Source organism: Mesoplodon bidens (assembly GCF_964165515.1).
Source record: "Mesoplodon bidens genome assembly, chromosome: 19".
In the NCBI taxonomy this organism is placed as follows: domain Eukaryota; kingdom Metazoa; phylum Chordata; class Mammalia; order Artiodactyla; family Ziphiidae; genus Mesoplodon; species Mesoplodon bidens.
This window is the reverse complement of record NC_138179.1, coordinates 17,519,739-17,535,318: the sequence shown is the minus strand read 5'-3', so window position 1 is coordinate 17,535,318 and position 15,580 is coordinate 17,519,739. Positions and strand designations below refer to the sequence as shown.

At 39.2% G+C, this 15,580-nt stretch overlaps 1 protein-coding gene across 1 annotated transcript in view; it reads right to left on the bottom strand.

Annotated features, from left to right (window-relative positions):
- RPA1 (replication protein A1) overlaps positions 1–15,580 on the bottom strand; it is a 53,732-nt gene that overhangs the window by 20,245 nt on the left and 17,907 nt on the right. The window contains exon 5 of the mRNA XM_081219006.1: positions 8,617–8,705. Coding sequence (XP_081075132.1) covers positions 8,617–8,705 — 89 coding nt within the window. The remainder of the gene's footprint in view (positions 1–8,616; positions 8,706–15,580) is intronic.

Genomic DNA, 15,580 nt, shown 5'->3' with positions numbered 1-15,580 from the left:
ATTTTTAAACATTTTAACATATGGATTAAAAGTAATGCTATAATTTCTTTTTAGTAGTACATAATATAATGGTATCGTTTTATCATCACTGGATTCTCTTAGAGTCAATGAAAATAGTATATTTAACAAGACTCCAATTAGGCCCTGTAATAGACATGTTCATAATAGCTACAATTTTCTGAATGCTTACTATGTACCAGGTACAAGGTTAAGTGCATTATTCCGTTTACTCTTTAGCTCTCTCTATAAAATATATATAGATAGTATTATTGCACTCATTTAACAGATGAGAAAAGTGGGTTTAAGAGGTCAAGGAACTTGCCCAGAGTCACCCAGGAAGAGACAGAACCTAGTCTTGAACCCAGGTTTGTCTGACTAGATCTATTCAACTTCACCACCATCTAGTTAATTTTTAATCCTAAGCAACCAATTCTGGAAGCCAGAACTCTAATTATATAGAACATAACTAATAACCACAATATCTGGTAGTTAGGAAAAGCTACTAATCTATTTATTAGAGCAATCCTTAATTCCTGCTTTGGACCACATTTGTAAATCTGGCACAAAAGACAAGAGACATTCCCAAGCCAAATGGATAGCAAGAATGTTGGTGCACTCTAAATAGCAACAACTGCCCCTCAATTTAATGCACTGCAATACAACCAATAACCATAAGACGTAAAAGAAATCAGTACACAACTAAATAATAATCTTCCTAAAAATTAAAATTATACCCCAAAGCAGTAATACAGATATTCAACTTCTGATAATCTTCAGTTTTATGTCACCTGCAAACCAAATCATTCCAATAAGGTGGATCAAGGTCATAATTCTTAGACCTTTTTGCTGTATGCTAGCTTCTTATCGCCGGCTCTGACCCAGGAGGGATATAGGATATTTAAAAGCAGACTCGAGCTCCTCAAGTTACTTGCACTCACACCTATCATTTTTTTTTTTTTTTTTTTTGCGGTACGTGGGCCTCTCACTGCTGTGGCCTCTCCTGCTGCACCCAGGCTCCAGATGCGCAGGCTCAGCGGCCACGGCTCACGGGCCCAGCTGCTCCACGGCATGTGGGATCTTCCCAGACCGGGGCACGAACCCACGTCCCCTGCATCGGCAGGCGGACCCTCAACCACTGCGCCACCAGGGAAGCCCCACACCTATCATTTTTATTATCATTATAATAGTAAATGAGCCACCAGCTGAGAAAAATCAGCCAACAGACAACAGAGTATACAAAGTAACAAAAAACTCAATTTCTACCAACAATTACTTTCTTAACAATCACCACAAAGAATTTAAGGTAGAGTCAATCCAATAAGTACAATTTCTTATTGGCAGAAAACGGACAGAGTCAGGCTGAAAAAAATTCCAGCTAGTATCTTTCAATAGTGAGTGATACTAATAACTAAGCAGCAAGTTAAGAAATTTAAGTCTAAGTATAATACTGTGGCTAGAAATAGTGTAGGTTCATAGAACTAATATACATACTGATTAAAAAATATATAATGGTAAATACGGGAGATTTAAAGCCATCTAACCCAATATTGTATGAAAAATGAACTGTGGGGGGCTTCCCTGGTGGCGCAGTGGTTGAGAGTCCGCTTGCCGATGCAAGGGACATGGGTTTGTGCCCTGGTCCAGGAAGATGCCACATGCCGCGGAGCGCCTGGGCCCGTGAGCCATGGCCGCTGAGCCTGCGCATCCGGAGCCTGTGCTCCGCAACGGGAGAGGCCACAACGGGGAGAGGCCCGTGTATAGCAAAAAAAAAAAAAAAAAAGAACTGTGTTTGAAATTTTACTTCTCACATTTTGAAAATTCTGTAAGTATCTTTACTTAATGTGGTACTAGTACCATGAGACAATTTCAATGCACATTTTGGAATTCCTCTGCTTATTTCTGGGCTGGGTCTAGTGAGTTAGGTCATCTGATACGTCACAGGTCTGGGTTAGGTGCTAGGAGGATACAAATCTAACCTTAGCTCTCTATCCACTAATAACAGTCTCCTTGCTTTCCAATAGACAATTAGAAACCATTTCTGTCAAATACACCCATAAGGTAGTAGTCACTATAACAAAACTATTTTCATGATAGCCCAAGTAACAATGTGTTACTGATCCGGTTACAATGAAATTCAATAGCAAATACTCTTTAACAGCAAAATTCTGTCTCATCCCTCTGCACTTTAACAGACCCTGAAGAAAGGGAAGAGCCAGAGGAACTGGGTATTGAGACAAAGGAGTGTTTTCCATAGTTGTATAGTTCTGACCTCAAGTGGTAATCATCTTTTAACCCTTTCATCTCCATCTTTACCTCAAATACTTTTGCCCCTGAAAGGCAAAATGTCCAAAGCAACCATTCAATTAAATACAACATAAGAAATGTAAGAAATCTGGCCAAAGGTGATAAGTTGGGCATAATCATCTCTCCCTCACCCCTACGGCATCCAAAGATTTCATAGAGATGCTAAGTATCACTTTGTCTTGACTCTCCTTCCTAAAAGCTAAGAATAAGATAACCAATGTGCTCATTTTAACAAAAGTTTACTAATGCAAAACAATTGTGATGTTCCAATTTAATATTTTAGAATTCTACCTGAATAGGCTCCAGCTTTCCCTTTCTAATTTAAAGCACCAAATTATTATGTTTGGTGTAGGTAAAAATTAAATCTAGAACATTTCATTTCTGGAAGAAGCATGGTGATGACCTAGTCCAAAACCTTCCCACTTCTAAAAATCATAGAGGGCAACAAGAAGCATGAATACCCGTCCCATAAACAAACATCCCACATACAGACTGCATCTTTAGTGAAACTAGGGGAAAAAGACAAATTGCAAAGTATGTGAAAGTGAAGCCCAAAACACCACAAATCAAGACGTCACAACTGTAAGAGAGAAGCAGCATGGATGATTTAAATACAATGAAACTGCACAAGTACTAGAATAAAACATGGGTGAATACCTTTATAACTCAGTGACGAAGACCTTTCTAACTATGGCTCAAAACCCCAAAGTCATAAAAAAAAAAAAAAAAAGAACTGGAAAATTCAACTTCATAAAAACAAAAGTAAACTGCTGCATAGCAAAGAAAACACCATAAGCAAAGTCAGAAAGACGTTGTAATTCATATCAGAGACAAAGGACTAATTCCTCTATTTTTTTTAAAGAACTCTCTTAAAAATTGAGAAGAAAAAGATACACAACCCACATGAAAAATGGGCAACACAACAGTTCACAGAGAATAAAAAGCCCTTAAACATTTAAAAGGATGCTAACCTTGCTCAGAATACAAATTAAACACTACACTGAGACGTGAGTTTTCATCTATCAGATTGGTAAAAAAATCAAAAGATTAACAACATACTCTGTTGGCATAGCTGTGAAGAAACCAGTATTTTCACATACTGCTGGAATGCAAAATGATACTATCCTATGGAGGGAACCCAAGCATATCTACCTACCACAAAGGCATTTATCCATTGATCCAACAATCTCACCTCTGGCAATCAAACCCCCTCTGACCATGTACCTGCATATGTATAAAGTTATCTGCTGCAGCACTGTTTTAGTAGCCAGAGTATGAAAACACCCAAGTGCCCATCAATAAAGGGCTGCTTAAACTATGGAATAGTCACACAACAGAATACTCTATACTGTTAAAAAAATAAATAAAAATAAGGAAGATCTCTAAGTATATGTATGAAAATATCTCTAGGCCGAAATTAAAAAAAAACACAACAGGATAAAAAAAAGAGACAGGATAGTGTACACAGTATCCTGCCTTTGGTGTAAGCAAAGTGGATTATGAATGAAAATATATAATTTATGTATTTGGTTATATTTTCATTAAGAAACACCTGAAGGGGGAATTCCCTGGTGGTCCAGTGGTTAGGACTCCAGGCTTCCACTGTAGGGGGCCCAGGTTCAATCCCTGGTCGGGGAACTAAGATCCTGCAGCTGCATGGCATGGCCACAAAACAAACAAACAAACAAACAAAACAAAAAACCACCTGAAGGGACTTCCCTGGTGGCACAGTGGTTAAGAATCCACCTGCCAATTCAGGGGACATGGGTTCGAGCCCTGGTCTGGGAAGATCCCATATGCCATGGAGCAACTAAGGCCATGCGCCACAACTACTGAGCCTGCGCTCCAGAGCCCACAAGCCACAACTACTGAGCCCATGTGTCACAAGTACTGAAGCCTGCGTGCCTAGAGCTTGTGCTCTGCAACAAGAGAAGCCACTGCAATGAGAAGCCTGCGCACCACAACAAAGAGTAGCCCCTGCTCGCCGCAACTAGAGAAAGCCCGCGCACAGCAATGAAGACCCAACACAGCCAAAAATAAGAAAATAAAAAGATGTGGTCTATATACACAAAGGAAAGCAAAAGCTTCATTCTTTGAAAAGGTCCATAAAATTGATAAACCCCTAGTCAGACTTATCAGGAAAAAAAAGAGACACAAATCACCAATATCAGGTCTAAAAGAGGTGACATCACCACAGTTTCTACAGACACTGAAAGGACAATAAGGGACTACATTTATTTTATCCAATCTGATAGTTTCTGCCTTTTAATTGGAACATTTATTCTATTTACTTTGATATAGGCCAATAAATTCAACAACTTAAATAACATGGTCAGATTTCTTGCAACACACAATCAAAGTGAATGACTATGTATCTGTTACAGAAACTGCATTTGTAGTTTAAAGCCGTTCCATAAAAAAATATATATGTATCAGGGCCAGATGGTTTCACTGGTAAACTCTACGAAATATTTAAGAAAGAATTAATACCAATTCCAAATAAACTCTTGCGTAAAATTTAAGAGGGAACACTTTCTAACTCATTCTCTGAGGCCAAGATTACTATGATACCAAAGTTAGACAAGGTATGACAAAATTACAGACCAATACCCCTCATAATATAGATGTAAAAATTCTAAACAGGGCTTCCCTGGTGGCACAGTGGTTGGGAGTCTGCCTGCTAATGCAGGGGACACGGGTTCTAGCCCTGGTCTGGGAGGATCCCACATGCCACGGAGCAACTAGGCCCATGAGCCATAACTACTGAGCCTGTGCATCTGGAGCCTGTGCTCCGCAACAAGAGAGGCCGCAATAGTGAGAGGCCCACGCACCGCGATGAAGAGTGGCCCCTGCTTGCCACAACTAGAGAAAGCCCTCACAAAGAAATGAAGACCCAACACAGCAAAAATAAATAAATTAATTAATTAACTCCTATCCCCAACATCATCTTTAAAAAAAAAAAAAAATCTAAACAAAATCACATCACATCAAGTGGATTTGCTTGATTTAGCAAATCAAATCCAACAATACATAAAAAGTAGAAAGAGATCATGACATAATATGTACCCCAGAAATCAGATTGGCTTAGCATTCAAAAATGAATGTAATTAACCAATGAAAAAAGAAAAATGATATGATCATCAGCAGACACAGAAAAAAATTTGACAAAATTCACCTTTTATTCCTGATAAAAACTCTCAGCCGAGGAACAGAAGTAAACTTCCTCATAGTGATAAAAAGAATCTATGAAAAACCTACAGCTAACATAATAAAATACTTAAAGGTGATAATACTTAAAGGAACAAGATATAATAGTTAAAGGAACAAGATATAATAGTTAAAAGAACAAGACAAAAATGACCAGTAAGGGTTAATATTTTTTCTTATGTATTGGCCATTTGTTTTCCTTCTACTGTGAAGTGTTTCTTCTCATCCAATGCCTGCTTTCCTACCGGAGAACTTTTCCTTGAAAAAAATAATATCAATAATAATAAATATAAAAAAATTTTCCCTTGTAAAAAATTTAGTAAATATTAAAGATTAACACTTCGTCAGACTTATCTTTTGTAACTATTTTATCCTAGTTTATGTTTGCACACCTTTCTAACATGCAAATTTTAAAATTTTAATGTAATCAAATATTCATTGTGAATTATTCCAATCCATTTAAAGAGCCCCATTCTCCTTTATTTCTTTAAAATATTTATTTTATTTTTATTTATTTATTTTGGCTGTGCCAGGTCTTAGTTGCGGCATGCAGGATCTTCATTGCAGCATGTGGACTCCTTAGTTGCAGCATGTGGATGCCTTAGTTGCGGCATGCATGTGAGATCTAGTTCCCCGACCAGGGATCGAACCTGGGCCCCCTGCATTGGGAGCGCAGTCTTACCGGCTGGACCACCAGTGAAGCCCCCATTCTCTTTATTTCTTTATTTTTAAAATTTATTTTTGGCTCCGCTGGGTCTTCATTGCTGCGTGCAGGCTTCTCATTGTGGTGGCTTCTCTTGTTGCAGAGCACGGGCTCTAAGCACGCAGGCTTCAGTAGTTGTGGCTCGTGGGCTCTAGAGTGCAGGCTCAGTAGTTGTGGAGCACGGGCTTAGTTGCTCCACGGCATATGGGATGTTGCTGGACCAGGGATCGAACCCGTGTCCCCAGCATTGGCAGGTGGATTCTTAACCACTGCACCACCAGGGAGGTCCCTATTTTTATTATTTTTAATGGTTTCATTTTTTAACTTTTTAAACAAATCTGGAATTTATCCTGGTGAACAATGAGGCTCTAATTTTTTTTTTTTTTTTGGCTGTGCTACACGGCTTGTGGGATCCTAGTTCCCAGACCAGAGGTTGAACCCGGGCCCTCAGCAGTGAGTGCACGGAGTCCTAACCACTGGACCACCAGGGAATTCCCTCTAATTTTATGTTTATTTGACTTGATGGAGGGGCAGACAAGCCTTCTCGAGTCAGTGATTTGATGATTCTTTGACTTTTTTTCTAAACTATTATTGTCTCTCTTGTTTAAAGTAATTAAATTTTTCTGATTTCAGTGGGCTTTCCTATATATTTTCACAAGAAGATAAAAGTTATTATCAAGAGATAATCACTGTTGAAAGGATTCTGGAAAGACAGCAGAGTAGGAAGCACAAGCAATCTATCTCTCAACCTAGACTACAACTGCACTGGCAAAATTCATCTGTTATAACTACTTTGAATTCAGAAGTCTATAGAAGGCTTGCAACTTCAGGGGAAGGCTTGGTTGGTGAATTTCCACCAATACCAGCCCTTAGCACAGTAACAGCTGCCCATTCCCCACCCCTCAGCCGTGTGGCACACAGCAGTGGACCTGTTCCTGGAGCAGCCTGCACACCATTTCTGGAACTGAGGTGGGCAGAAAGGATCCTGTCCTCCATAATTGGGGATCTGTGCTGTGAATGCTGCTTCTGATCACAGAGGTGCAAAGAGACAGTGACCATTGCTGTTGCTCCCTCCAGTGTTGCAAGCCCTAAGCCCTCTTGATGAAGTGCCTTCCAGGGATTTAAAGGGCTGGCACTCTTTCTTCCCACTTCATTTTTCTCTTCTTCCCCTTTTGGGAGACCGACATTAAAGACTAAGATATTCAAAATAACTGCTAGAGGGGCTGGAGGTCGAACTAATCACCAATAATTCAATCAATCACGCCCAAGTAAGGAGGCCTCCATAAAAACCCCAAAGGGCAGGATTTGGGGAGCCTCTGTTGGTGAACACATGAAGGTCCGGGGCAGATGGCATACCCTGAGGGCATGGAAGCTCTGCACCCCTTTCCCCATACCTCACCTTATGCCTACCCTTCTACCTCACTGTTCCTGAGTTATAGCCTTTGTAATAAATTGGTAATCTAGTAAGTAAATTGTTTCTCCGAGTTCTGTGAGCCACTCTAGGAAATCACTCTAATTGAACCTGAGGAGGGAGTTGTAGGAAGCTACAATTTATAGCTAGTTGGTCAGAAGCACAGATAACAACCTGGACTTACTTTTTTATTTTTTAAATTTTATTTATTTATTTTTGGCTGCGTTGGGTCTTCGTTGCTGCACGCGGGCTTTCTCTAGCTGCGGCGCACGGGGGCTACTCTTCATTGCGGTGCACGGGCTTCTCACTGCGGTGGCTTCTCTTGTTGTGGAGTACGGCCTCTAGAGACATAGGCATCAGTAGTTGCGGAGTGTGGGCTCAGTAGGTGTGGCTTGCGGGCTCTAGAGCACAGGCTCAGCAGTTGTGGCGCATGGGCTTAGTTGCGCTGCGGCATGTGGGATCTTCCCGGACCAGGGCTCGAACCCGTTTCCCTGCATTGGCAGGCGGATTCTTAACTACTGTGCCACCAGGGAAGTCCCAGCCTGGACTCTGGACTGAAGGGGAGCGGGGTGAGGGGTGGAGGCCATCCAGTGGAACTGAGCCCTTACCCTGTGAAATCTGAGGCTAACTCCAGGTAGCTAGTGTCAGAACTAAATTGAATTGTAGGAGACCCAGCTGGTGTCCACAGAGAAATGGAGAATTGCTTATCAGGGGGAAGAAAAAAAACCCATACATCTGGTCACAGAAGAGCCAGAAGTATGTATGACTGTTGTTTGTAGAGAAAAACAGAGGAGAGGTTTTCCTTTACAGAGTCCTACCATCATTTCTTCAGTATTGAAAAAAAAAAAACAATGAAAGAATAACCTGGTTGCTAGACTCCCAAATCACCAGTTTTAGTAAGAGTAACAAATCAAACTATATCAAAAGGAAGAATTCCAAATCTATGAAGAGGTATTCAACTGAGTGCTACAACCCATAAAAAACATTTTACCTTCATTATAGGGCACTGGATTGCCAATCTTTAATCCAACTTCTTCAGCTGATTTCAAAACTTCTAACTCCATCAAAATAACCACTCTCCTACAAAGGCAAAGAAATAGAAACATGTTAGAAAAAATAAATTCAGAAGCCCTTCAAACGACAAGCTACTTAAAAAGCTTCCCCCAATAATCACTGCGATAAAACTATTTCCCTTTGTCAATTGTTTTTCATTACTGAATAACTTGAGAAACATATGATATCAATTCCTACATAAACATTTCCCTTAATCTTTCATTGTATCATTATCAAGGGCTTTTATGATTGCAGGGTTTTCATTTCCCAGCTAGTTCCTTAATTAAAATGCAGTGTCCTTACTACATACTGTATCTTCAAGGAGCAAATGACATGATAAGAATTTAAATTACTAAACCCAAGAATATGTGGCACAAGAGATGATCTGTTTTCAGAAACATACACTTAGCTGAACAATTACCTTTTCCCAGTGAAAACCATGACTATAGATATTTTTTAATTGTGATTACTATTAACCAAGAACTTCCAATTCTTTGTCCATTTTTAATTCTGACTAAAACCTTTCAATAACTTCTCAAGGACCTTCGGCCAAAAGTTAAAAACCTTTTCACACAGCCTACAAGGCTCTGTAAGGTCTGGCCTCGCACTAACCTCTCCGGCTCATCTCGCGCCGTTTCCCCGTGGTGCACTGCTCTCCACCATCTGTTTCCTTCCAGCTCTTGGTGTACATTCCGCTCTCTCCTGCCACAAGGCCTCTGTACACGCCGCTTTCTGATTGTGATGGTCTCTCATTCTGCCTCATCTAATATTCAGACGCTTCCTTAATCTTTGGTTTAGATCAGTGTTCTGTTATACTCCTTTCTACAGCCATCATTTCTTTCCTTCAGGTCACTTCTCTCAGGTTTAATTAATATATATTGACATATAATGATTAATATTTGGGTTAATTATGTTCATTATTTGATTATTTACTCACATATGATATATTTTAGTTGTATATTCATTATTTATTATCTGTTTCTCTTACTAAACTGCACTTTCAGTAATGGCAGGTATCCTCCAGTGTTTACTGTAGCAACTGGTCCACAGTCATTGCTCAATACGTGCTTGAACAAGAATGTCACGATCACATTCGTATTTTAAAGAGGACTGCAATATGAAGGAATCTGAGGGGAACACAACTGGAGGCAGGGGGAACAACAGCAGGAAGAACTGACGGGGCCTGAATTAGCATAGTTGAGATGGACATTAAATATAGTAGATGGGAAATTCAGTTCCCTGGTAGTCCAGTGGTTAGGACTCCATGTTTCCACTGGAGGGAGGACAGGTTTGATTCCTGGTCAGGGAACTAAGATCCTGCATGCCGCACAGCACAGCCAAAAGGAAAAAAAAAAAAAAGAGTAGATGGTCTGGAGCAATTATTTAAGCAATAATAAGCCCAACCTCATTGTGATGGATTCTTTAAATGGTCTGACTGCTGTATTTTGGATTTTCACATGCAATTGATCAGTCTGTGCTACCTTTATCAAGTTTTCATATCAAGGTTATATTACTTCAATAAAATAAGCTTGAAACTATCTGTTTCTGAATATTACATACAGATTCACTATAAAAACTCAGATAGATATTTAGTGGTATTGTAACTACCTTCCAAAAGTATCCAAATTTTGGATTAACATAGAAAAATGGAAGGCTTATTATCATTTAGCATTACCCTAATATCAAAACCTAAGAAAAAACACACTAAAAAACCCCACTAATTTTATTTTGTAATATACATACATCCTAACTAAAATATCAGCAAGATGAATCCAGCAGCACATCAAAAGAATACACCAATATCAACTTACAGAAAACACAGATGACAAGGACACATTACAACTTTATAAAGATACAATCAGCAAAATCCAGACTGTGGGAAACGGTGCATGAGGATAAAGTACAAATGACCTGGTTTCTTCAACAAATAAACACTAAGGGAGGAAAAAAGATATGGAGGAGGAACCTAGATTCATAGAGACTTAAAAGAACTATCAACCTACTGCAGTGAGAACATTACTTTGGACTCTGATACAGACAAATTAATTAGACACACACACGAATAGTTGGAAACTGGACAGTGACAGAATATTTGATATTTTAGGTGCAAAAATGGAATTTTAAAGAAAGAATTACTATCTTTTAAAGATATATACTAAAATATTTGTGGAGGAAATATGTCTGAGATTTGCTTCAAAATCATAGAGGAGGGTAGATGTGGAAGGCATTTAGATAAAACAAGATTGGATATCAAGTGATAATCTGAAGATAGATAACAGGATATATAGGGATTCACATACCATATTCTTGAATGGACTTAGTATCAAATACTATGTAAATTTACTGCAGTTCTTTGTATTCCAACAGGACTTTTGTGGGTTTTTTTTGATACTTGAAAGAATAAACATGGAAGAAGAAGAATAAATATGGAAGAATAAATATAGAAAAACTACCAGGTGGGCTTCCCTGGTGGTGCAGTGGTTAAGAATCTGCCTGCCAATGCAGGGGACACACGTTCGAGCCCTGGTGTGGGAAGATCCCACATGCTGAGGAGCAACTAAGCCCGTGTACCACAACTACTGAGCCTGTGTTCTAGAACCCGCGAGCCACAACTACTTAGCCTGCATGCTGCAACTACCGTGCACCTAGAGCCTGTGCTCCACAACAAGAGAAGCCACTGCAATGAGAAACCTGAGCACCACAACTAAGAGTAGCCTCCACTCGCAGCAACTAGAGAAAGCCTGCACACAGCAACAAAGACCCAACACAGCCAAAAATAAATAAACTAAAAGAAGGAAAAAAAAGAAAGAAAAACTACGAAGAAAATTTGGGGGGAGAAAAAAGTAAAGGAAGACATCATCTGTAAGTTACTAAAATATTCTACAGATGATACTTTACCTGGAAACACTATGGCAGATGTAATTATCTGTGTTGATATAGATGTGGAGAAACTGGAACCCTCATACATTGCTAGAGGGAATGTAAATTACTGTAGCCACTCTGGAAAATAGTCTGGCAGTTCCTCAAAAATTTAATCATAAAGTTACCATTTGACACACAATTCTACTCCTAGATATATATAAAATAAACAGAAACATGTCCACACAAAAACTTGTACACAAACATCTACAGCATTATTCATAATAGCGAAAAGGTGGAAACAACCCTAACGTCCAAACGACTAGATAAACAAAATGTGACATATCTATACAATGGAATACTATTTGGCCGTAAAAAGGAATGACGTACTGACCATGTGGTACAACATGAATGAACCTTGAAAATATCATGCTTAGTAAAAGAGGCCAGCCACAAGAGACCACATATTATTTATTTATTTATTTTTTTTTTTTTGTGGTATGCGGGCCTCTCACTGTTGTGGCCTCTCCCGTTGCGGAGCACAGGCTCCGGACGCGCAGGCTCAACAGCCATGGCTCACGGGCCCAGCCGCTCCGCGGCATGTGGGATCCTCCCAGACCGGGGCACGAACCCGTGTCCCCTGCATCGGCAGGCGGACTCTCAACCACTGCGCCACCAGGGAAGCCCGAGACCACATATTATATGACTTCATTTATAAGAAATGTCCAGAATAAGCACATCCTATAGAGACAGAAAGTAGTTAGTGGTTGTCTAAGGCTGGGGAGGATACGGAGTTTGGGGGTGATATCTAAAGGGTACAGGGTTTATTTGGAGAGCAATAAAATATTCTAAAATTAATTGTGGTAATGGCTGCACAACTCTGAATATAGTAAAAACTATTTTACACTTTAAATAGATGAACTGTATGGTATATGAACTATATCTCAAGAAGATGTCACCAAAAAAAAAAAAAAAAAAAGAAAGAAAGAAAAAACAAACTCTGGCACTGACACGAGACTAGACAAGCAGATCAAAGGAAAAGATGGCAAACAGAAGAGAGTCAGATAAAAAGAATACTAGTCTCTCTTTATCTGTTTTTGTCACCAACCATCAATCCTCCACACAGCTATCAAAATAATCTCTTGGAAACTTTAAAAAACTTAAATCAAATTGTACCAGTACTCCCCTGTTCGAAAGCCTATAGCTTCCCATCACACTTAGAATAAAATAAACTCCTTACTGTAAGTCTTCCATGATATGGACTATCCACTTGGGAAAAATTAAGCTAAATTCCTCCTTCATACCCTATATAAAAGTAAACCTCATATCAAATCACTACACTGTACACCTGAAACTAATACAATACTGTAAATCAACTATACTTCAATAAAAAACAAAAATCAAAACCTTAAATAACTTAAAATAATCCCACTGCTTTTAAAACTAAAAAACAAAACCTCAGATGAACCAAAATCTACTTTAAAAAATCCACAGAATGTCTGAAGAACTAAGAAGTGTTTTTAAATAACCCAGTCAGGAAGCTTCCTAAGGAAAATACAAAATTCAGAAGCCATAAAGAAAAAAATGGACAAAATTGACTAAATTTTTAAAAAATTCTTTAATTCCACATCACAAGACACCATAAACAGTCGATAAAAGTAGACTACAAGGTCTAATAAAGAATTAGCTAACAAAGAATTAATTAATATCCCTGATTTACAAAGTGCATCCTCCACGTCTCCCTGAACACACACACGCAAAAGACAAAGTATATCATCAAAAGCTATTCAGAGAAAAAGTACAAACAGTAAGTATATGAAAAGACACTTGACCTCACTAACAGGGGAATTTATTATTTTATATATCTATTGTTTTCCTTTTATAATACAGAAATTTAAGTTAAAATAATGATGACTGGCAATTATTTTTTAAAAATCAGTAATATCTGCTATGTTGACAAGGTTAAGGGGAAACAAGTATATTTTCCCCCTAAAAACAGGTTTATTGAACACATACCATAAAAGTTATCCTTTAAAAGTATAATTCAGTGGTTTGTAGTATATTTACAGAGCTGTGCAAGCATCACCACTACCTACCTTCAGAACATTTCTATCACCCCAAAAAAGAAACCCTGTGCTCCATGGCAGTCACTCTCCATTCCCCCACCACTGGAAACCATGAATCTAATTTCTGTCTGTGTATTTGCCTATTCAGAAACAGGGACTCTTACACAAGGCTCAAGAGTATGTTAATTGGTATACTTTCTACAACAGACGTCCTTTGATCCCCACAACTCCTAAGAAATAACAGCATGAGCATGTAAAGATAAATGTACAAGGATGACTGCTAAAGCCCTGTTGGGAATAAACCTAAATGACCATCAAACCTAACTGACTAGGGCTTCCCTGGTGGCGCAGTGGTTGAGAATCTGCCTGCCAATGCAGGGGACACGGGTTCGAGCCCTGGTCTGGGAAGATCCCACATGCCGCGGAGCAACTAGGCCCGTGGGCCACAACTACTGAACCTGCGCGTCTGGAGCTTGTGCTCCACAACGAGAGGCTGTGACAGTGAGAGGCCCGCACACCGCGATGAAGAGTGGCCCCTGCTCGCTGCAACTAGAGAAAGCCCACGCACAGAAATGAAGACCCAACACAGCCAATATAAATTAAAAAAACAAAAAAAAAACCTAACTGACCATCAAGGTAAGGAATAAACTTGGTCGTACACACACAGGTTCTCAGCAGAGGCAGGAAGGAACACACGGCATGCAGCCATGCTGAAGCGGTGAAATAAGGCAAAGCTCACGGGAGTGGAACTCCACCCTAGACTGGAGTGAATGGAGCTCGAGGTTTAGTACTCAACCACAGCAAAGCTCTCCACCCTCCCCTATACCATACCCTAGAGGAAAGAAAAGTGGCTAGAAAGCACCACTCAAGCACTCAGGTAGCCTGGAGTGGAAGATAACAGGTCCCAAGTGGGAAGGTTGGCAAGGGGATGTACCTGGACTAGACTATGTCAGAGCAAATGAAGTCTGGACAGAACTGTCCACGTTAAGCATGAACAAGATAAAAGGAAATGACATAGCAACAATGTAACACACACAGTGTATAAAAATAAAAGGAACAGAAGAGGCAGAGACAATTAACAATCCCATCTAGAGGAAAGCATAAGCCAAGAAAGGGAATACTTCCCAAGTGTGGTGTGCAAAATAAGACTAAGATTTCAATAAAAGTCAAAAGATGAGATGAAACAAGAGATTGAGAAGAAAAGGGCGCTTGAAAAGTTAAGGAAAAAACAGAACAAAAGCAGTATCATTATACATCTAATACTTAAACTATAAACATCAAGGAACAGAACAGAGAAAGCTAAAAACTGAACTATAATATATAATATGTTGGAAAATCTTAACTGAATCCAACGCATGCATTAGAAAAAAGACTAGAGCAAACTGAAAACATACATGGAGAACAAAGTTACCCTGGAACTCAAATGAAACAGAAACATAAGTAAAAACTGGAACTCAAATGAAACAGAAAAGATCATAGGAATAACAGAACAATCTCATCAAAAAGAAAGACCTAACTCCTAACTGCAGACTGAAAGGGCACCATGCACCAGTGGGGGGAAAAAAGGAACCACTGACATTTGAGACATAGCCTGGTTAAGTTACTGAACTTGAAACATAAAGAATTCTTCCATCTAATCCACAGAATCCATTCAAGTTTCATAAATTGTCTTATGATATGCTTTAATAGCAATAGGATCCAGTTCAGGATCACTTGTTATATTTAATTATATCTCTTTAGACTCCCTGAATCTGGAAGGATTCTTTTACTTCCATGCTTGAAATTTGAAAATCAGTTATTTTACAGAATGTCCCTCAATTTCCCTGAGGCTTCCTCATGATTAGATATAGATTATGCATCTTTGGCAAGAATACAGTAGTACTGATGCGATGTTCTTCTCACTGCATCCTACCAGGTAATACATGACTTCTGTTTGTCCCATTACTGGTAACGTTAACGTCAATCATTGGAATAAGG